The sequence below is a fragment of the Sander vitreus genome, chromosome 14 (genome assembly GCF_031162955.1).
Source record: "Sander vitreus isolate 19-12246 chromosome 14, sanVit1, whole genome shotgun sequence".
In the NCBI taxonomy this organism is placed as follows: Eukaryota; Metazoa; Chordata; class Actinopteri; order Perciformes; family Percidae; genus Sander; species Sander vitreus.
The window spans coordinates 21389482-21414067 of NC_135868.1; the positions used below are offsets into that span (position 1 = coordinate 21389482).

A 24586-nucleotide genomic window follows, 5' to 3' on the forward strand; every position below is an offset into this window, starting at 1 on the left:
CTAACCCCAGTGGGTCTCCTCTGCATTCAAACCAGATGAGCCAGTCCCACGACACAAACATATCCACTCCACCCACTTATGTCTTGACAAGTGTCTCCCCTCACCCACCCACCCACACACATACAGTGATGTCAGCTTGTCTCATCCCCACCACAGTGCAATTTGAAACTCACTTCCGAGTTCAGTGGTAGAGCTTGTATGTTGAGGATGAGTACAGCTGGTCAAGACTTAAAGGTAACTGGCCCCTTGTGACTCACCTGTTTGGCTAATTTTGTGTGTGTGTGTGTGTGTGTGTGTGTGTGTGTGTGTGTGTGTGTGTGTGTGTATGTGTGGGTATCAGGTTTCCACCTGTCTGCACAGTGACAGGAAAGAGCCACTCCCTCTTACCTACAGAAACACTGCTGAACCTCTTCACCTTTGCTGGGCCACCTTCCAACACTGGATTGCTCAGTAGTTTCCCAGGGGAACTTTGTCATCTTATATCCTTTTAAATATAATTTTTGAACTTCAGGGGAAAAACATTACACTTGTCCTCTCTGTGAAAGCCAGGCTTTCTGTCTTGTGTTTTGGATCATAGAGTAATATATCTGGTCCGAGGTGTGTATTTTTCTTTCTGAGCTGCTATGATGCTTCGTGACCCAGGGGTTTCCCTCCTGAGGGAGACTGGGATGACCACACCTGATCCCTGGAAAGGAGGCTAGGAGAAAAGACAAAAAGAAAAAGCCTACAGCAGGATAATAAACTACTAATGACGTATGCAGCTTAAGTGAAGGACTCAATACTGAAGCTAAGATGCTAACTACCAACTGTTTGGAACGTGAGGAGAAGCAACTAGTGCTGAAATGGTGGGGCTAACTCCCGACTGTGAGAGGTGGGAGGAGAGGCTGGTTCTCATACAGAGGGAGGGACTCAGAGAGCATGGAGCTTCATTCACTCTGCTAAAATCACACACACACACACACACACAGACACACACACACACACACACATGCGCCGCAAAGCTGTTCTCAGGCTGAGAGAAAAGAGGGGAGCGGAGGAGAGGACTGCACGCTCTCTGAGTAAGTTGTATACAGTAATGTCCTGTCTGACCATTTTACAGCCAATATTTTGTATTGTTTGTTAATGTGACACAGAGGAAGCAGATGAAGTGCATGTGTTCATCTACGTTCTTTAAATGTGTTTTATGAAGGTAAAAGTATGCATTCATGCAAGTAATTTTCCACTGCTAGTGTTATTGAATTGAACTTCTTTCTCTTCTCCGACTCACCGATATACACTTTTCTGCTGATATGAACCACATGTCATACACACACACACACACACACACACACACACACACACTCACTCCCTGGGGCTTCTCTTCTACGTACACAAAAATGAGAGAATAGAAAAAGGGGGAGTGGGGGCGGACGAGTGGAGGGAAAGTAGGACAATGTGGGAATGCTCTTGATACATTGTTAACAGTTAGGCTGGTATATTTTCCCGTTCTAACCTCTGATTTTATTTTCATTTCAATTGTTTTCTTTTTATTTGTTAATAACCCTATCTGAGTTTGACTTATTTCCCTTAATCTCCCTATTCTAAGGAAATCTGCTCTTCTTTTTCGTGTTTTTCTTGCTGTCTCACGTCACTCTGTCCTCCCTCTCTGGGTTTCATTTTTTAATCCGATTTTTCTGTTTTTCCATCTCGCCCTCTCTCTCTCTCTCTCTCTCTCTCTCTCTCTCTCTCTCTCTCATTCTGTTGATCTCAATGTTGTCCCAGGTGGTGACAGACAGGAAAAACAGAGACGCTGAGTGAGACCAAAGAGGGGCCGAGGGGTTCATCAAACCCTGGAAAGCAGGGAGGTTTCAGATTCTGTGACCTGTTTCCGATAGAAGACGCACTGATCCAGGTGGAGGTACCAGGCCTTAGCTCCCAGGACCAACCTCCAGGATGTCCCGGAGGCGGTCTACAGGGGACCTTGTGCCCAGGGACATCACTGAGATCTTAGCCCGGGAGGCGAGGGTTCAGCGTGGGCAGAAGAAGCAGGGTAGCTCCCTGGGCCAGGCCTTCAGCTGGTTAAAGGGGAGCCGGAGGAAGAAAAGCCTCGGCAATAGGCTGAACCAAACTGGTATTGGTGTAACGGACGCTAAACTGGGACTTCAGAATCATGAACCTGCAATAGGTGAGTAGGTCAAGACTTTATACTTAACCTTTTTTAATTTTAGTTGTGTAGCTGGTGCTTTTATAGAGAATTACAATACATAAGACATATTTACCTACTACATCACTGAAAATGGCCCCAAAGTAAACATCAAGACTTTTGTTTGACCATCAAAGGCTCATTAAAAGTTAAGTTGAAGAAAAAAATCCAGTAGAGGAGGCTTTGTGTTCTTTCACAAAATTCAGCACAACATTGAATTCACTCATTGTATTTTATTCTGTATTTATGAACCGGAAAAAGCACATTTTATATGTGAACTAGTACAATTATTAATCTGTGATGTCACAAATGCTGCGCTAATCAATGTTTTTACTTTAAACCTGCATTGTGTAATTTTTTGAGTTGATTCTTAGCAAAAAAAAACTTTGTTCTTTCACAAACATGTGCTCATTCATGTGTAATTACTTCCACCAACTAATCAAAGTATTCTCGTAAGCGCAGATTCTGACATTCAGAATCATTCAGATTACATGACGAGCGAGTCGCTCGAATGACGGCAGCCATGTAGCGCCTCCATCTTTAAAATACATTAGCCAAAGAGGGACATACCTCCGCATTTCGCCCTCTTACACCTATTGGTTCGTGACGAATGCCAGGGGGAGATTACTCGCCAGGGAAGTGAAAAAGAGAATTAAAACGACAACGCGACAGGCAAAGCAACCAGACCAAAGTTAATACTGGAGTGGCTAGAACAGCTGCGTGTAAACGATGGAGAGAGCTAATTTCGGGTTCGGCCACCGTAGGAGGAAGGGCTAGAAAGTAATATTCAGTTGGTTGTCATATACAGTTTCACCGCTAGATGGGAGAAATTCTTACACAATGTAGCTTTAACAATAGATCAAATGACGTGTAATGTGAAAGCTGACGCTCATAGTGATGAACCCACAGAGAATTATCACCCCACTCTGCAGTTTCTCCCTGCTCTACTGAGCGTTTTATCGTCTTTCAGCTATCTGTTTTGGTTTAATGGCCCGCAACTTTACTGTTTTGGTTCACTCTCTCCGCTCTCATTGAACCTCATTTTCAGCCACAGCAGGCAGCATTTTTTTCAGCAAACAACTCTGATAAAACATTTAGCAGCTGAATGGTTATGTTGCCCCGCGTCTGCTGGTAAATTAAAATGTACAAGTATTAGCTAATGTTTGCCATTACTGTATAAGGTCATAAACATGATGTCAGTGTTGTGTTTCCAGCTTGTTGTGCTATCCCAACAAAGCCAAAAAGATCAACGATTGCAGGTTTAGGAGAAAACCACTTAAGATGGAAATGTATTTTGTTCATCAGTAAAATGACCAATGATAACAATAAGAGAAGTCGATGCACTGTCTCTAGTGCGTCGAGGTCTCTGTCAGGATGGATATTCCTTGTCACGGTTCAGTTTAGGTGCAGCTCAGAGTTTTTAAGCCACGGTTTCGTTGTTTGGCAACTCTACTGTATAATTCTGTCCTGTTTTGTCACGATGCCACGATCACAGACGGTGTGGTCATGATGACATTTCGGAGAAATGTGTTGACTTTTGGATTAAGACGGAAAGGTTATAGGGATTTTGTTATCGTCAGGACATCAGTCTGCACATACACACGTAGACTGACACAGGGGCTAATCCCCCTTTCTGTTTACTGATGCGTTTGCTTGCTCGGCAGCACAGAGATTACCCACAGTCCCCATTTCCTGTTTTTGTTCAACTTCCAAAGCAATCCCTTTCTCTTGGGTCATTGTGTGTGTGTGTGTGTGTGTGTGTGTGTGTGTGTGTTACTGTAGTTACTATCCAATAACTCTTGGAAATCCAGATTCATAGTCTTTCAGACCTTGTTTGGTCTTTTGTGGTTTTTGTGCTCGTTCCGCCTAAAAAGTACTTCCATGATCCCATATTGTGCCTTACATTGTGGTTTTCTAAGGTCCTTGGAGAACCATGAGTACTGGAAGGGTAACAGACAGTGACTCCATTTGAAACCAAAGATTAACTAGTAGTAGGGCTAATAATTCCCCAGCAGAGGATGTGGCCAAAGGCTGATGGTAAGAATCTGTGGGAACCATATTTCTTTGGCATTTTGTCTCAGTGATTTTTTGATTATAAGACTCAAGAGGACCACTGTCAAGCATGTCCAAGAAACAGATCGCAGACAAGGGTCCAACTGTAACTGCAGACGCTTTAACTATTAGTTAGAAAGTTTTATTTAGGAGAGAAAATCGGTGCCATCAGAAAAGCAAAAAATGGTAGTTGTTTTGTGCTAATTCCTACAATATTCCAAAATGCAGCTGTGAATCTTTGCCGTCAACATACACAGTTGGTCTGTAGCCGTTAGACAGAAAGATCTGTTCCTTATTTCACCAGCAAGAACAGCTGGTACATTCTGTCTCACCTGTGTGTGTGTGTGTGTGTGTGTGTGTGTGTGTGTGTGTGTGTGTGTGTGTGTGTGTGTGTGTGTGTGTGTGTGTGTGAACAAATTGTTAGGTTTTCATTGTCTTGTTTTCTTTGGCACTTTGTCTCCTACAGAGAGAGCGTGAGGGAAGCCTGTCTTACCACAAGTAAATAATTGGTGCATTGCATCTTTATTATTCTCTTGCTGCCGTTCATTTTCCCTGAACCCGCTAGGTGACTTTACCAACCTGACAAGACAAAGCATAAAACAAAGACACAGATACTCACACACATCATCATAGGCCACTTTAGGTCTATTTACTACTGATGTACTACAATACTTGCAATCCATACGTTTTATTAGTTCATTTTGACATTAACCAAGCAACTGGATTCACTTACTAATCCAAGTTTCTATTTGACGCAAGCTGTTTAAGCAGTGACCTATTCTGTCCTTTGCTCTTAATACCAGTGTCATTGTCCAACTAGTTTCAGCTGCTGTTGACTCTTTCAACAAAATCTCTTGAACCAGTGACTGCATTTAGAGACTAGAAGGGCACTCGGAGAGCGCAGATCTCCTCCAAGGTCATTCCTCATCTCGCACTGTTAACGAAAGTGCGAAATAGTTTGTGTATCCGCCCCCTGATTTGGATCCGCTCTAAAATTCAATGAGTTCTTCCTTGGCCAATGCTACACCCTTCCACCAAGTTTCATGAAAATCGGGCCAGTAATCAACTCAAACAGTTGACATAAGCAACATCATAAAAGTAAAAGTAAAGTAATTGCTACTTAGTAACATTTCTGCAAAATGTAATGCCCTCAGAAATTCCCACAAGGAGCAAAAAAAATCAGACAATGTATTGCCTTTGCTCAAATGATAACAGATCTTAATCACAGTTATGCAAACTCTACACCAGTGATGCAAATTGATAATGCTTCATAAGTGAATAACATAAGAAATATAGGAAAACATAGGAAACAACTTTAGATGCATGTTTGTTCTTGTGTATAGACATTTGACACGATGGTTCAAATGACAGAACACAGTGAATTCTCCCCCAAAAAGAGATACACTGACTCTATCCTGTGAGCCACTGCGCCTTCTTGTTTCTGTTGCAATGACATGTAACTCTTTCTACAGTATAATATGTTGGTATTTGGTCTTTGTTGGTGGGTTTACATTGGCTGTGTTATCCCTGCATGACTGACTCAGATCTGCTCGTCTGTGATCCAGAGCTCTGCAGTCCAGAACTCTGCAGTCCAGTGCTGACAGAGATTCCTCTCCTATAAAAAAAATAAATAACACTCTTTCATGTGCTGAATTCCTGAGAGCCGTGCATCAGGGCGGATCGTGTGTGTGTGTGTGTGTGTGTGTGTGTGTGTGTGTGTGTGTGTGTGTGTGTGGGTGGGTGTGTGTCACTGTCAAGGTCTGTTCGTGCATGTGTTTGTGCGTAGTAGCCTGGATGCCAGATTGGACCTAGAGTTATGCGATGGAGAGGAGAGATTACAACGAATCACAAAGCCCCATTCAGCCTTGAGAGGACTCTTAGGGAACACTCTCTCAATGCTTTTTTAATTAGAGCGACTTCTCAGCGCACACACACACACACACACACACACACCTATTTCTCTTTCTCTAATTTTTGAGTCTCTTTGCCTATTCATTACTGTATATTACTGTTTTTCATTTGCTTCTGAGATTGTTTAATACCCTCTATTCAGCACTGCTGTGGGTGTGTTGGTCTTCACTGCTTATTATTGTGTAGTCAGCGTGTTTATAGTTGTGTGTGGACATCTACAGTGCCGAGTGAGGGTGTGTGACCGAGTGCTACCCTGTATCAGAGGTTATCTGTTTGTGTGTCAGCAGCATATTGCTGGGCTTAGGGCAGCGCCAACCCAGCACCAAAACTCATTACATCACCTCCACACACACACACACACACACACACACACACACAGGGCGTATACAGCCCCCACAACTACCTGCTTTGTCCAGCACAGCCCATCTTCGGCTGCTGGCTGTTAGAGCGCTGATGTCATTTTGTATAATCCCTGGGATTCCACGTGTGTGTCCGAGTGTAAAGCCATGTATGTGTGTGTGTGTGTGTGTGTGTGTGTGTGTGTGTGTGTGTGTGTGTGTTCGTGTGAGAATACTTTATTATGTCACAAATGCAGGCCTTGTAAATCTGTTAGTAATGGATCCCATTCTTTGCTTGATTTTCTCTATCTGCATGTGTCTGTGTGTGGGTGTGTGTGTGTGTGTGTGTGTGTGTGTGTGTGTGTGTGTGTGTGTGTGTGTGTGTGTGTGTGTGTGTGTGTGTGTGTGTGTGTGTGTGTGTGTGTGTGTGTGTGTGTGTGTGTGTGTGCCACATCACAAAACACAGTCAGGGTGTGTAGATTCACAAACTATAATGCAGATTACAGACCTAGCACAGTAATTGAAGAGCAAACATCTCATTACATAGAGAACATTGTATACAGCCTTAGCTCTATTACAGGCCCCAGCTCAGGGCTACTTTAACACAGTTTGACAGGATGAAGGCAGCAAGTGGAGGGCAAAGAAAGGCATGTGGCAGAAAGGGAGGACTGTGAAAGTTTAATGCAACCACACAATGTTCCCTGCAAACATAATTCACCACTCTCTCACACACACACACACACACACACACACACACACACACACACACACACACACACACTTTGATGAGCGAGGTAATTTTACCTGAGTAAGCAGATACCTCCAACCCTCATCCATCACCGTAGACCTAAAGCCATGCCGGTGAGGTAAACGTCTCCCAGGCAACAGCACTGAGAGGCAGTATACAGTGTGGCAACAATAGGGTCCATGTCAGAGTGAAACATTCATCGTCCTTCAAGTTGTGTTTAGTGTGAGGATATACAGTAGAGTCGCATGTAGAGATGTGTTGCAGCAGAGTGGGAGAATGAAGAGCGGGTGGAGATAACATAGAAAGAATGGGAAAGCATGATAAGTATTGAGGTCACGCAACCCTATGTTTATCAGATTTAATTTCACACACACAAGCAGACCAAAACACATTTTTAAATATATTTTCACCATATTTCTTGAGAAAATCATACACACATATACGTACTTCTTATGAAAACCCATGCAGATAACACATAGATACGCTCACATGTACATAGGAAGGGGTCACTAAAAATGACCGCTAATCAACATCCAAAGCTGTTTTCCAGAGGTATTGTTTATGGAATAAGAGCTAATGAGTTGTGTTATAGGACATGGAGTGTGTTTCATGTGGCAGTGAAGCAGCTGGAAGACATCAGTGTGGGACTGGGGGTGTGGGAGTCTGTATACACAGGGATATACAACTCATTTACCAAGACTATGTGTGTGGCTCCTGTTACGTAACTTGTTGAAATAGATACACCTGTTGAACACTGTTTACCTGATCCAACTGCGCGTTCTCTTTCTGATTAGATTTTTTATGTGATGAGAAGAATAGACCAGACGATGACTAAGTCTTGAGTAAAAGTGACATTCGGGAACATACTGTATATGGTATGTTCTGATGGCTTGGGCTGAGTAAAACATCTTGGAACACTGACCACTGTCACTTTATCTTATCTCTAAAATGTTTGTTTCTGGTTTTAGCTGCAGTGCCACAATGATGTATCATCTTACTGGCCTCTTGTGGCCTCACAAGCATTAAGCCACATATTTATACTTGCAGCATGCTACAGATTCTCTACAAGAACTGTTCGGTCATTTTAGTCTACGTTTGAAAGTAACAGTAGCAGCAGCAGCAAATTAGACCTGCAGATGTACATGTCAATGTCATCTCCTACAACGAAAGTAAAAACTGCAATCATTTTAATTTGCTTCACCTGCAGACAATCAGTGTTATAGAGGTTTTACATTTACTGTAATGCCTGTATCCCCTGTTGGTGAATGGGGTTATGGGAGGACCTAAAGCTGTTCGACCATCCGACAAGCACTTCTAATGAAGTATCGTGCCGAATTGTATGGAGAGAAAAAATCTACAGTTAAGATTTTCATGAGAACTTAGTAACAGCAGCTACAACAAAAGGGAAACACTTTCACGGGTTTGATTAAAAAAAACTGCAGGTTCATGTCTGTAGCTGTTGCTCTTGCAGGTCTGTAGCTCTGTAATTGAATTGTTGTGTGCCCTTAGGGTTTATATTGTAATTGCATTGTCTTGCCACAAGATGGAAGTGATGGGCGGATGGTGGCAGATTCACGCAATGTGGAAATTAAGCTGAAAAAAGTTGTACTAAGGAGAATATATGACATCAATGCCATATAGGTCAATGTATAATGATACAGATGATACACAATAAAAAATAAATTAAAAAAAAGTCTGAATTTGGGCCACTGGCCTCAGACCCCCCTGGTCTCGGGTACACACTCAATAATAAAAGTACACACAGGAACATTTAGAAAGGTAGAGGCCCTGGTGATGGTCACCCTGGCAACCACTTTCCCTGACGACTTTTCCTTGACAGCGGCATTCCTCCACATAAATGGCTTTTAATTTACGCATACGTATGTGCACGCACACATACACACAGCCTGACTCGAAATGCTCTCCTTTGAGTTTCCTGCAGCTGTCAAATCCTAAAATCTCTCTTGACAATGACACACACTTTGATCACACTCATATTTTAATGTATCTAGGGCATGTTTGGCACGTTGTATTGCAGCAAGGCTGGGTACAGAGCATCAAACACACACAGAGACACACACTAAGTGCACTCTCATAGCTCTACGACAGTTGAGATAGTGAGCTCGGAGTTCTATGCCAGCACAAATGTACTGGGTGTGGTTTTGGTGGGGCTGCATTAGGAGGCAGCATCGCTCTCTGTGAGCGTTTTATTGCAGATCATTTTACACTCAATGTAAATGCAATGGGAAGCTTGAGTGATATCATACTCTCACATCTCTCATGCAGTACATTCACGCTCATAGCATTCTTATTCATATTTGGAAATTCACCGTAACTCCTCCTGCCCCTTAAGACACCAAATCGATTGCTGTTCTAGAAAATGGAACAGGTCAGTGCTCAGTGGTCCAGCTCATCTCCCCTTCCTCACGACTCCCCCCAGTCAGTAAATCTGCCATCTTCCAGCAGTTCTCTACACACCAGACAGGTGGGGGATGGAGGGATGGGAAGAAACATGATCAGGGTGACCATGATGAGGAGTATGTGGTTTCACTTTTTTTGCTCTTCATCATCACATTCCCTCTTTCTTCCTCCATTTTGTTCCTACAAGGGATCTCATTTTCACGTGATATGAGCATCGTGCTACATGCTGGATGGTGTTCATGATTGTTCTCTTCTTCCATCTGTCTCCCTCTGACCTCATCATTGTGGGACATACCTTGCCAAGTCATCATGGAATTCAGGGACTGTTCAACACTGTTGTAAATATGTTCCCTTTAAAGATAGAGGGAAATGGTAGCAGGCAGAGGGAAACAGAGCATAAGATGCAGAAGATGATGACTTACCGTAAAAGAATTTAGGTAACTTTTCTGGAATCCCTCATCATCCCTGTTTCTGAAACTCACCCATCCGGCTCAGCATCTGTATTACCTCTAAGCATAGCAGGAATGTTCTCATCTCAAAACAAGCTTAGATCTTTCTGACCAGTTGACTGGTGTATATATCCTGCTCTTTATGTGTGTGTTGTGAGGAATTTCAAAAGGTGCCAGACAAGAGAGGCTGAACCTGTGAAGATCACTTGAATTATTGAGCATCCCTCTGTTGTTTTTAGTTTCCACTCTTGCCTTTATCTCAGTATTTATTCCCTATTTTTGTCACTCATTCCTACATAAACACCACTGATATATACTGAGCTGTGTGTGTGTGTGTGTGTGTGTGTGTGTGTGTGTGTGTGTGTGTGTGTGTGTGTGTGTGTGTGTGTGTGTGAGTGTCGTAAAGGACTCTGTGTTTTCTCCATCAGCACATTGTGTTGACAGGATCTGTCATTTGTGCTTATAATGGTTTAACATAAAGACGAAGTGATCACCTCTCGCTAAAAGAGGAAATTGGGGGAGACTGAACTGAGGAGGGACATTAACCACGAGAGAAAGGTGTGTGAATCATTTAATGATTTGTATTACATGTGTGTGTATTTGTGTTTGTGTTTTCACCCCTATCCAACACTGAAAATGCTCAGCTGTGTGAATGCTTAGCTCGGGAGCTCAGCGATCTCAGAGGGAGAGAGTGGGAGGGGCACACACACACACACAATCACACACACTTGGTAGTGAGCAGTATTGGATGCTGCCGCTGCTTCAGCAGCTGGATGTACGGTACTGGAAGTGTGTCAGCTCGAGGAATAGGACTGATTTGAGTGTGTTTGTATTGTATTTTTGCATGCTGGATCTGTGTGTGTGTGTGTGTGTGTGTGTGTGTGTGTGTGTGTGTGTGTGTGTGTGAGATAGCATGGTGTCAGTGGGTCTTAAGCACACATTCACTATACCGTGGTATGTATGTGTGTCAGCAGGAATTATTTGACCAAAGGGAATCAGGAGCGCGTTATTGAGTGTTTTCATGCTGGAGAGCGAGGGACTGTTGGAAGGTCTTTAAAGAAGGAATACAGATGTAATGTCACAGGACAACAAGATGATAAAGGCCCTTTAGGGGCTTCAGGACTGCCCCAAAATGGGGAACAGTGTCCAGAGGAAGAAGAAGGTTCAGACGGAGAAAAACTTTTCTGCACCTCCGTCGCCGATCCCCAACCGGGAAAAACCTAAAGGTTTCTGGCTGTTTGGACATCGAGACAAACTGAAAAAAGGTAAGAGCAACGCAGGATGTCTGGAGTGGACAGATCAGTCGTCACAAGTATTCAGTGACAATCTTGTTCTTGAAGACTGACTGTTGGAAAAGTAGCACTTGTATACTCGCATTTGTAAAACGGGACTTGTTTTGAATGTGACCACTTGAGATACTTATGTAGTTGGCTGTGTATGCCTGTGGGTGTGTGGTCATGTGCTTGTGAATTAGTTCCTACAGTAAGCTTTTTAGATGCCAATATTCAATATTTAGTGACAATATTCCCATGCTGACTTTACCTTAGTCAGCTTCAAGGCTTCCTGCTTATTGCACAAGTGGGCAGAAGAGGATGTGTGTGTTTTTTTCTCTTTTAGTTCCGTTGATTAGTTTTTCCTCGTAGTAACAGTGGATTGTAATTGAAGACAGACTCTGAATTTAAAACCTTAATGCCACAGTCAATGTGTGTGTATGTGATCCTGTGCCTCAGAGTGGGTATTATTTTATGATTCTGTGAGTTGTTATTGCCAAACCAGTATATACCTGCAGTGGAAAACAGAGCTTAGCCTGTCCTACGCTAATCGTTGTCTCTGTTAACAGTCCCTGAAGCAACAAAAACCACCAGACAAACAGGTTTAACACGAGCTCGATAATGCTCTGCCACTGAGATTTGTTATCACAAAACTGCTACATTTTCTGTTTCTCAGGTGTTGCTTGTTGTTTAATGTTTTATGTCCTCACCGGGGACTACTTTTAGTCTACAGTACCTGTGTTTGTCACATAATCCCACCCTGTCTCTCTTCTTTATTGTTAGTATTGACAAAATAGTGAACTTTAAGTTTCTGGACACAGGGTCACTTGTACCAACTCTTGCCTTAAAGCTGCAATAATCCATACTTTTATGTGAACAATGGATCCAATTACTATGTGTAATGTGAAAGTTCGCTCTTTGTGACGAATCCACAGAGAATTATCACTGGACTCTAGCCTGACAAGCCAGACCCACATCAAGATGTTGGGTCTGGGAACTCACCATTGACAGGGCTCAATCCGAGGGGCGGGATAAACGGTCTTTCAAATTCTCTCTGCACGCAATAGGATAGCGCTACAACCAAGCAGAGCAACGAAGAAGGTAGCAGAGCTAGTTGATAGATTAAAGTTTTGCCGTATCTGGTCGACAAAACTCCGAACGCATTTTTATGAATGACTTCAGTGCCGTTGTTTGTTCTTTTCTCAAAGAAAATCTTAACTCCAAGTCTCCCAGAGTCGCGGCCAAAGCTGATTCCAAAGACCGCTGTTCGCCAGCAGCAGCAGCCATAAGCCCGCCCACCGACTCAATACACGATGTGATTGGCCCTGCCAGAGTTTGGTTTTTCCAGCTCGCAAGCCAACGGAGAGTTGCTAGACGGACCCTGGCTGCAAATTACATTTGCTGCCGCTAGGGTGCGTCTAGATTTCTAGGCTAACTGGACTCTGCAGTTTCCCACAGTTCTACACACAGACAGACAGAGTCGCAACAGTCAACTGTTTTCATCAAAAAGCTCTTTAAAAATCCACTGTACGCTACATGCTCAGCAACAAATGGCATTTAACGACTAGCTGGTTAACAACGTGAAGCATTCAGAAGCTAAAGAGCCAGATATTTCATTCAGGAGTTAGCACAGAGCTACATGTTGAGTGTCTATGGCGTTACATCCGCCAAATGGCCAGAAACCTATCAGCTTAATGAGGTAATAATATGTCAGCGTTGTGTATACAGCTTGTACAAAGTTGCCAAAAAAAAAAATAAATCAAATATTGCTGCTTTAGTAAAAGGGCGCTTGGAGCCATGCAGTTTAAATGTATAATTTTTTAGGCTCTACTGTTATTTTGCTTTCATAAACAAACCATTACTGCAAGCATTTAAACATGCTGATAATGTTGTTTCGGCGCGCTCATTACCTTAGCAAAGACTGTCACCTGGCTCAGTAGGCCTATACACCCATAAGAAACCATTTTTAAGGCACAAATATTTATTTTTAATTTTTAATTTAACCTTTATTTAACCAGGAAATAATCCCATTGAGATTCAGAATCTCTTTTACAAGGGAGTCCTGGTCAAGGCATTAGCATCAAAGTCTCAACATACACTAACAAACAGCAAACAACAGACTTAATACAACACAGAACAATTACATAAATTAAGTTTCTATCTAAGTACAAACAATAATGTCCCAAATCCAAAAGTCAGTGTGGCAACATTTTGATGAAATATGTCCACTGTTGCAACACAGTCTGCTTCAAGCTGATACTTTAAAAGTAATTTGTGAAACAAAAGTGGTGTAAAGACTTTTGATGAACAGACGCTGATGGAACAATTTGTCCACCACAAACCTGCCATAGATCTGTGTTGCCTCTTTCGTTTTAAGGCTGTTATGGTTATGTGGCCATTAGTTGGAGTTGGTGCATTATAATATTACCAAATGCATCTGCTTGTGTCATTAGACAGCATGAAATATGATCTGCATTAGCTGGAGGCAAACAGCAATAATAATCAGACCAAGACCAATCAATTCTTGACAGACTTTCATCTTTCTTGTGGGTGTGTTTCTATTGCAGTTAGACTTTCAGATGAGAGAAATGCAACAGTTTCATATTGCAGCCTGTATTTTGCAAAAACAAGTTGCATTCATACTTGTTTTGAGAGTTCTAGTCAGCCTTCAGCACATCTTGTGTTTCACTAATATGACTGAAATTGGTCCCCAATGCCATCGATTTCCATGGTAACATCTGACCCCACTGAAACCTGTGTGTTAAAGGTATGGCGATGCATTGGCTGTCAGTAAAACAAGACTGGGAAGTTAAGTCTCCCATCAAAACAAGAAGATGGCGTTTGTTTGAGTGTGTGGATAAAAAAAAGATGGACTACGCTCATTCTAGATAATGAATATGTGTGCATACAAACACATCTTGATTTCATTTTCTGTCAGGGTGGTCGATGTCTATGTGGGTGTGTGTGATTGTCGCCTTCTGTATTCACAGCCTCATTCACAGGGGGTTTATATAGAAACTTAGGGTGTGAATGCATTCCTACATTCCACCTGATTTCTTACACATGAGCACCCATCCAGCACACAAACACACCACTTCTGGAAATGAGGCTCCATTCCTGTTTTTTAAGTTGATTGCAGCTGCTTTTTTGTTACACAATATTCCAAAATGAAGGCAGTTTGAGCAAGAGAAGGAAGGAAAGAGTGCATTGTAGTACACAGAATTGTCATTGCGCGTGTTTATGTGCAGCTGTTTTGATGCAATGCTCCTCAAAGTTGTTGACTTTATTTATGTAACAGTAAAGCATAGCTAATGGATTAAAACCACAGTAAATGCAGCAACCGCACACAGTGCATGCTCTCTCTTTGCCGCGGTGACGCAGGAGATGAACTTAGTGACATCCTAACCATGTGCTCCTGAAATGTGTCATGTCTGTGGTTCTGGTCATGTTCCAAACCAGACACCCTGCCTGTGTCCTTCACAACACCTTAGAGGTTGTTTATGCTGGACAGTACAACACACAAGTTAACAGAATGGGAAACGACTGAATGCCACACATGGGTGCACGTGCAATTGTCTTTATTTTTTAATCCATCGGTATTTCTTTCTCCAAACTGTGTTTCTCACTGGCTTCCTCTTAGTTGCTTACAAGCTCATTTTACAGGAGGATGTTAATGTTAATCTGGGATGTTAAAACAAAAATTATTATTATTATGTTCTGAACTTTTGGACCTTTTTTTAAGATTGTTTTTTGGGCATTTCTGCCTTTAAAGGACAATTCCGGCGCAAAATGAACCTAGGGGTTAATAACACATGGGTACCGAGTCGACCGTTCTCTGGGATTTGTTTTCATGCTAATCAAATGTGACTAGTTTTAGCGCAATCCGCTTATTAGCTTATAGCGCTAGTCGTCGGGGCCACGCAAAAGTAAAAATTAATTGCTATTTCTAGACCACTAACAAGGCTCAAAATAGCACCACACTTCCACAGTAGCATAATGAAGGTCCCTACATGTAAACCGAAGCATTGGGAACTTTGTAAGCGTACAGACAGTTTATGAAAAAGATAGTTTAGAAAGACTGCACCTTAACGTAAACAGGCAGGCACCATCTTGGGAAAACAGTCACGACCAGTTGAACGACGAATGCTGTGCTTGAGCTATGTTACTGGTTGCACAGCGACGACTAGCGTTATTAGCTAATTTGGGCTAAAACTGGTCACATTCGGTTAGCATGAAAACATATCCCAGAGAACGGTCGACTCGGTACCCATGTGTTATTAACCCCTAGGTTCATTTTGCGCCGGAATTGTCCTTTAATGGATAGGACAGGTCAGACATGAAAGGGGAGAGAGAGGGGGAAGACATGCAGGAAACTGTCACAGGTTAGACTCGAACCTAGGAATAAACCTCTGCATTGGTGTGCCTGCTCTACCAACTGAGCTAACCGGCCACAAACCTTTGGTCCTTACAGTAAACCTCAAACTGTGTGAGCTCAGCATCAATAGTCGAGCAGTGTGTCTCCATAATTAAGGGACACCCAGGGAAGCGCTGAAGAAGAGTTTGGGTTGCAGTTATCAATTATTAGAACTTTGTAATATGAACTTTGTTTCACCTGGCGCAGTTACACTATCAGCTCATCAAAGTATTAGTTATTTAGGCAATATTACACGAAAAGGTGTGCATTCAGTGATGCAAGCGCCTCTGCCCCGGCCACATTACTGTCGTGCCAATAATGACATTAAACCACACCCTGTCATATAATATTGTAATTATGCATACAACGGTTACCAAAAAAATAAGAGACATGATCAAACTATATTCATATTGTGGAGCAATTTACTCTCAAAATAAAAAAAGCAACAGAGATGATTTTTTTTTTTTAGTCCATGCTGAGTCAGACAGCTAACTTGAGCTAACGTTATCTTTGTAGAGATTATGGGATTTCCCCAACTGAATAAACCACACATATAAACACAAAGATATAAGATATCTGCTGAAAAAAATAAAAAAAAATTCCTGTGGACAGATTTAACTAGTATGTCCACGAACTTCAGACATAGGCTATTTTTAAAAAGGTGCAATGTCACTCACCGGCACAGCTGATGTGATCCAAACATTTCCAATAACTCCAGAACATTGTAAAAATAGGACAAACTCATTCAGTCCGATGACTCACTTGATATTAATATGTTGTAGAGCTTCTGCAAATGCAGTGGTTAAGTTCAAGTTCCTATGTGTTCCACAGGGTTCGTGATTTATTTCCATGAATACAAATGTTTCAAAAACAGTTTTTGATTCAACAAGTTACAATGTATTATTTTGAGTGATGAGCACAGTGTGCTGTCATGCTGATTTGATCACGTTCTAAATGTCTAGTTGACCAATCAGATTGCCTCATCGGATCTGCTTGTTGTATAACAACGAGTGCATGCTTGCTTTTTTCGGCACACAAGCTGTTTAAAGACACAATATGGTGTGTAGACATGAGATGTTGCCAGCTGAGCTCCAAAGTCACAAAGATGTCTATTCATCTAGTGATGTGATTGCTGGGACAGTGGCTGCAGTCAACAGGATTAGCTCACTATGAGCTCACTTTACTGCATCCACAGGTGGTCAGTGGGAGCCAGACACACACACACACAGAAACTCTCTTTGCGCTGTCATCCTTTCATTCTTGGGCCCTTTTAAGGTTTCATAAACTGATTTAGCTGATGGGCCTCCAGATGTTTCACATTACCTTCTCATACTGGTCCACTCTGTAGGGAGAACCTCAGCTGGATTTCACCACAGAACAGTGATGTAGAGTGTCTCCGCTCTAAGATCAGACGTCAGAATGATCCATCTAATAAACTATTATCACTGTAAACTTAACATTTGAAATATTAGGACATATTGTTGAAATCACACACCATCTCTGCCTTTGACTTTCACCTTATTCCTTCACACTCCCCCCCCCCCCGTGCTTCCTCTCCTTTATGCTGTTATCTTCCTGACCTTGGATTGTTGGCTGGTTATTTATCTTCCAGCATTCCAAAGGGGAGATATTTGAATTAAGATTTACACTGACTGCCCGCCTTTGATTGTGAGACAGAAAATTTTTTGGGACAATGAAGGATTGAGAGGTGAAGTAAAGTGAAAACTGTTGACAGAATTAGGGAGGGAGAACAGAAAGAAAGTGGCTCTCATCTAGAGAATATAGAGGGTAGAGAAGAAGAGAGAAACACGTTGTATAGGGCTGTGTATAATTCGAGAACAAGGCTGCCAGCAGATTTCCATGCCATTTTCATAACGACTGTCTTGTGCGGATTGTGATATTCCATATTCCATTATCCTGCTGGGTAAGGCTCGCCTAAGCCTTTTGATTTCTGTAAGCTGGGCTAAGACGCTCTCTTCTTGGTCCTCCTTTGAAGATCCCATTTACTGTGTGCCACTGTCAAAGTCAGGGACTCCCTGCAGACAGCTTAGGCAACACACAGTTGGATAAAGAGAAGATGACTTTTCGTCTCTGCTATCTATCCCTTCTGTGCACCACCCCATCTGGTCTTCCAGCCCTGATCTTTCATGTTCTGTTGCTGTTTCGCTCTGTGCATCTCATTGCTCTCCTCTGCTTTTAATGCAGGCAAGCAATACCTGCACACACAGATGCATCTTGAACTCCATTCCCCTTCTTTTAGTTTCTTTTCCGTTTTTTTTTTTTAAGATTTCCAACCACAGGAGCAAAACAATAGGAAGACTGATATACAGTAGTTATTTTTTTTAACCAACCTCTGTCTTCTCTCCTGTTTTCCATTCTTCTCCATCTACAGCTTCCTGATCTGTCTGTGCTTTAGACCAAGTAAGGTCTGTTTAAAGTCAGTGAAAAGGCTGTCTGTTGTAGTTGTCGTCATTAATTTTTCACCTGTAACATCATGTTCTGGCCTGTTGCACCAAAGTGTTCTTTGGAGATGGAGGGGGGTCGTTACCTTCCCCCTCTATTCTGTCCTCTCATGCCCTTCATCTGTAGGACCTTTTGTTTTCTTTCTCTAAATGAAAGGATGTTTTAGGCAGCATGTAATTGTGGTTTGTCTGCATACTCTGCTCCTAAATGTAGCATGGGATCATGGGATTTTTTTTTTGCCATTGGATAACATCTCCAAAGCAAAAAAAGTAAGGAATAGAATAAATCCTTCTGAAGGACCCATAACCCGTTAGCAAGTCTCTTACTAACTTTAAAAAAGAAAGTTTGCTATGTGAAGATTTGACCCACATTTAACTTAAGCTGCCACTGGGAAAGAAATCCTGTTATTTCAGCCATGGTTGGGAGCAGTGTTGGGCTCATTACTTATTTAAAAAACTTATATAGATGCTACCTGAAGGCAGAAATACATTACACCACTCATTACATACATTTTCCTTTACAATCCTCATCTTAATTAAAGCTGCACTAGTCACAATATGTTATAAACAATGGATGAAAGGACTTGTGTAACGTGAAAGGGGTCGCTCATAGTAACAAACAGATCTCCTCAGCTCTATGGAGCCTTTTAGCATCTTTCAGCTCTTATTAGCCATGTTTCCAGGCAGCTGTTTTCAGTAAAAAAAAAGTTCTGATAGACAACAACACCATGCTCTACCTGCTCAGCATCAAGTGACAACCAGGTGAACATAGTGCAGGATATACAGTAGCAGCTTAAGACCCAGATGTTTATGATGTCTGTATTTAACTTGCGCTAATCAGGTGGTAATAAACACAACATCAAATGAATGCTAATGTTGCACTGCGTCTGCATAATATATATATATATATATATATATATATATATATATATATATATATATATATATATATAAATGAATGCAGCTTTAAGTTTAAGAAATGGAAATACTTTCAAAATTATACATAGATGAGGTGACATGAAAAGTAATTTTTCTTTGTTAAAGTAACATTTATGAACACGTACAAGCCATGTTGCTGCTCAAATCCCCCGCAGCTTCAGTGAATCAGAGTGATCTTTGTTTCCTGTACAAAAGGACTCAGTGTTTGCATTGCTCTGTAATGGGGCTCAGTCCTGTGGCTTCCTGCATCGCCACCTAAATTGAATTAAATCATCAGGCCATACCATTAAACAGCGCACACACACACACACACACACACACACACACACACACACACACACACACACACAGCCCCTTGTGTGACCTTACCATTCAAAGATTATTATTATTATTATTGCTTGGATTTGTTGTTATTATTTTGAAACTAGAACAAAATCCTCACGTTAGGCTTCATTTTCCATCATCACTGTCAAATCTAGAGTTTGAAACTTGCGACAGTCTTAGCTTAGCATGTCACACCCTGCTGATGGAGAAGAAAGCAACATCAGACCTAGGATTAAACCTCGCTGAAATGAAGTCATCCATCAATCAAAATGGCTTTTGCTGGTCATGTCAAAGTGCTCATTTTGAGGGTTTTTTCTGACAATGATAAGAAGACAAACCTGGTTTGCTACGTGGCGGTGATTACATATGTTCTGTCTCGGATTAGAAAACCAAGACTGAAATCAATATTATTGGACTGACTCGACCAAAAGTCTAGATGAAAATTTGTACAAATTATATACAGTCAGTGTTGTAATGTAACAAAGTACAAATTTATACGTCATCATTGTACAATTTTCACGTATCTGTACTTTACTTCGTTGTTTATATTTCTGGAAATGTTCACTTTTACTCCACTACTTTTCCTAAATAAAATGCATACTTTTACTTCACTACATTTCCCCTAAGCGTCTTTGTTAATCATTACTTGTACAAATGTTTTTGTACGTTGGAGTGAAAGATTCTTCCTCACAAAAAAAAAAAAAAATCTGTTTTTGTCTTTGTTGAAGTCAGACTTTGAATTTGATTTTTAAGGTGTGGAAACCCTGAATGTTATGCTTTACTATAAGGAAGCCACAATAATCGTTATCGTTCATAATCAACGTTTTTCTTTACTTTTGCTTCAAAAAGTTAAGTACATTTAATATCAGAAAATTACTTTTGATAAGTACAGTACATATCAGATACTTTAAGACTTACTCAAGTAATATTCTAAAAGGTGACTTTAACTTCTATCAAAGTCATTTTCTGGTAAAAAAAAAAACATACTTGTGCTTTTACTCAAGTATTGCTTTCAAGTACTTTATACAAGACTGTATAGTATACAGTTTTGTATAAAGTATACAGTGTATACAGTAACCACGACATGCACACAAATGCGCACAAACACATTTAAGCTACAAGAATGAATTCTGGCCCTGCTTTTACAGACAAAAACAGGAACAAAATCTGTATTTCATTTGTATTTCCAACTTTAAAGTACACTGTGTATGTATATACTGTACTGTATGTCATGTCAATCAGTGTAAAACTTGACACAAGCTAAAATTAAGAGGAGTGTGTGTGTGTGTGTGTGTGTGTGTGTGCCAAGAAGATGGTGTCCGTGGTGCCAGCGCCAACCCCGGCCACTGTTTGTACTTCAACATTTGGCAGCCGGTTTACTCAAACACGCTGTCGTCTTTTCAAGCGGATTTACAAGTGTTTTCAGACTGATTGAGTCAAAATGGTTTCGACTTGTTTACGAAAGCGAAGCTTAGTTCAATTGCCGTGCATAATGGGATTTTTCCGAGGAAGAGTGATGAGGGGGGAGTGTGTTTCTGCGACTTTATTGAAGGCCCACGATTGGCAGAATGAGATGTTGTTGTCTGTGGGCAGGAGGCGCACACACAACCCTCAACGTCTGCATATCTCTCGCTCACATGCACACATTGTAGCACTTATATTGCTGAGGAACAAACTAGTACATTCACTGCCTGCGCATTTATGTGTGTGTTACATGTGTGGTGCATTGAAAACAGGGTGCATCTGTTCAGGCCTAATGTGTTCAGTGTGATTCGGATGACAGAGTCAAATGAACTTAACGTCACTTGTACCTCTTAGCTCAACGCTTAGGATGTCAGCAGATGGTTTTTTTCCATCTAAATTCTGCTCCTCAGTCCTCATCAGCACACTTGACATTGATGAAAAGCATCCAAATGTCCAGCTTCTATATCCATTCCCTTGTGTTTCAGCAATTTGTGACTGAATAACATGACATGAATTCATTGTAATAGACAGATAGTCCAGAGAGTACAGAAAAGAACCAAGAAGGATTTTCTCAGAAATGTCTATTGTCAAATGTCAATTTTTACCATCTCTAAAACTTTCAGAGTATGATAAGGACGTGAAATAATGTAAATTACATTTTGGTTAAACTAAAAAGTCAAATGCAGACATACATTCTGATTTGCTGGGACAAACCCAACTGTGACATTTGGAGTTTGTATCATTATAGCAATTGAGAAAAGGTCAAGCAGGTGGGGAGTTTGAACAGCTGCTAAATATGTAACAATTCTTTCCTGTTAAATAGACGTCTTTATCTCAGTGGAATTTTACGGTGATAAACCAGGCCTCGCAGGGCTTTATACTGGGACAGTGGAGAGATACACTATCTTTAGGTTTGGCAACCATCTGTCTGAGTCTTGTGTCAAGTCTAGAAAAAAAGATTTTTTCAATAACAGGATGGATAAGTAAATCCATGAAACCTTGTACAAGTACGAGGAAGTACTTCAAATTATAGGCAAGAGTGACATGGATGAACTCACATAAAGAAAACTTTTATAAAGGAACAGCTTCAATGTTAGTGTACTGACAACAACATTCTGCCAGCAGCTTAAGTAGATTATTTAAAACATATCAAATTGTTCGTAAGTATGAATTCTGACTTGGCCGTGTATACGCAAATATCCCAAAATAAAGTAATATCAGTACATGCTATGACTTGCAAAAAATCAAAACTTAAATATAAGATTATATATGGCAAGACATTTTTTTCTATTTTTTGCTAAGACTGTGTTTTTGAAGTTTGTTTTAGTTCAAACAAGCCGATCGACTCCTCAGACTTTTCTGATGAGGGATTTTAGGTCTGACAAAGGAGTCAGACTTTACGGCGTCAGTCCTGTCCAGTCCTGTCGCGTCCAGTCCCGTCCTGTCCAGTCCAGTCCAGTCCCGCCCCGCCCCAGCCTGTCCAGTTCTGTCCTGTCCTGTCCGAGTCTATGCGGAAGCTCCAGGTCTCTCATTAACTCATCAGTCATAATAAATGAGTCCATTTACCATTAGAGAGACATGGCCTCTGCTAACCTGCAGCACCTGTGCCTTTCTTTCTCTTTCCAGCTGTTGCTTGGCTGGTGTTACTTTAATAAGTAAATTAAGCAAGTTAATTTAGATGTAAAGGTTTTTGCTTCTAGTTCTGTCTCTGTGACACTGCATTGGACATACAAAATAAGGTAAGACAGACAGATTGTTTTTACAGAATGCACTACACTTGAAATCTCTCAGGTTGGTTTTGTTTCAGGAGGCCTTTGTGTCTCTCCAAACCATCTAATTTCCAGGGTCACCCTGAAGACTCCTATGATCACTCCCACACCAGCTGGCAACAAATAGATTCATCATCTTGTTAAGACTGTAGATGAATGTAGCGTACAGTGGATAAACTGTGTCTCCACTGTGAGGCATCTGTATCAGTGTTTGCAGAGTTCCCAGTTTGGCAAAAAAAAAGCTTTCAAGTTGGAATGACAAGAAGCAAAAACAGCTCATTCTCCATGTGGAAAAAAAATACCCACAATCCCCTTATCGGGTAAAGAGAGAAAGAACAGGGGGGAGAGAATGAGAGAGGGATGACAAAAAGAGAGACAGTTACTATTTTTAAGCACAGTGGGTGCTGCAGCTTAGTTTAGGTGTGTGTGTGTGTGTGTGTGTGTGTGTGTGTGTGTGTGTGTGTGTGTGTGTGTGTGTGTGTGTGTGTGTTCCCTTACAGAGAGTCCTGAAGTGGAATCAGTCACCTCAGATCAGGTGTACAACCTGCTTCAGGTCAGGATTAAGAACTGAAGCAAATAGAGAGTTAATCTGTGCTAAAGAAGTGGGACACCGGGGTTAGGTTAGGAAGACGATGAAAAATGTAACTTCCAAGGCATGGAAGCATTGCATTTCCCCCCGACTTATTTCCTGGTTCTCCTTCTCCATAAACAACATGAAATCAAGGAGAGGGTTAACTTCTCCTGCTCCACCGTGGTCAGAAAACACAGGGGAGACACTTTGTTTCTCTTACTATATGACGCTAGAGTCGCTACTCGCTCCGAAGCTAATCGCTGTCACTCTCTCACGTCTCCCTCGCTCTAACACACTCCCCACACACACACACACACGCTGGCTCGACGCACACACCAGCGCACAAGTATAAACATCAGGCCACTTACGTAGGCTACGGCGAAAGCTCTGCGTGGAACCTCCGCAGAACCATAAAACGGCCTTAAGGTGTCTGAAACCTCGTTTCACTTTCATACTTATATTTATCCAAACCTTGTAGCGGAGCAGTAGTTGGTTGAACACCATAAAAACCCACAAAAATAAATGAATAACAAATATAATAATATTTTAAATGTTAGTCACACACACACATAGATGTGGATAGAAAAACATGTATATACCATAACTAGATTCTTGCATTGACCTGGTTTTACTTCAACGTTTAAGCTGCTTATTGTAAAACCTAAACGTTATCAAAGCTCTTTGTCTTATAACCACTACCTTACATATTTATGTGAGGTAAAATGGCATCTCCCTTTTATTTTTTTATTTTTACATAATCCAATTAATGGTGGAGAAGCATAATATTCACACAATATGTGCCCACACGATAACAGGGGGTTCAGAATGTGTGCAAACTTCTTATAGTTTTTTTGATTTTGCTCACAATCCTACAGTGACTCGTTTCCCTCTCTCTTTTTTTCCTTTGCCCTGTTCCCCTCACCATTTCTAATAAACCCCTTCTCTATCGTGTTCCCTTTTTATCTCACTCCCTCTGTGACCCACCCAGAGGAAATCATAGGTGCGGTGGTTCATGGGTAGTGACAGTTACTGTACTCAGTGATTTATGTCCTTCCTCTTCTATTTCCTCGGCCCTTCCCTCCGTCTCCCTCCTCATGCCTCTGCCCTTCTGTCCCCACCACTCCTGTTGTCATCTTCTCATCGTCTTTAGTTTTACATTTTGTGTCTTTGTTTTTATGCTCCCTCTACGACTATTAGCTCTCATCAGATACAGTAACGAATGAGTCTGAACTCACAGTGAATATTGCATTCTGTGCAGGCCACATGAACAT

General features: G+C 41.4%; 1 protein-coding gene across 2 annotated transcripts in view; it reads left to right on the forward strand.

The window, feature by feature from the left end:
• The first annotated feature begins 903 nt into the window (after positions 1-903).
• The window catches only part of nhsl3 (NHS like 3), a 41771-nt gene continuing 18088 nt past the window's right edge, over positions 904-24586 (forward strand). Inside the window, exons 1-2 of one of the 2 annotated variants that reach the window (XM_078267653.1) lie at positions 904-1058; positions 1762-2164. In XM_078267653.1, the coding sequence (XP_078123779.1) occupies positions 1933-2164 (232 nt within the window). In that variant the 5' untranslated portion in view covers positions 904-1058; positions 1762-1932. Of the gene's footprint in view, positions 1059-1761; positions 2165-10845; positions 11367-24586 lie in introns of those variants that run through there. The other variant, XM_078267654.1, reaches the window with a different exon arrangement.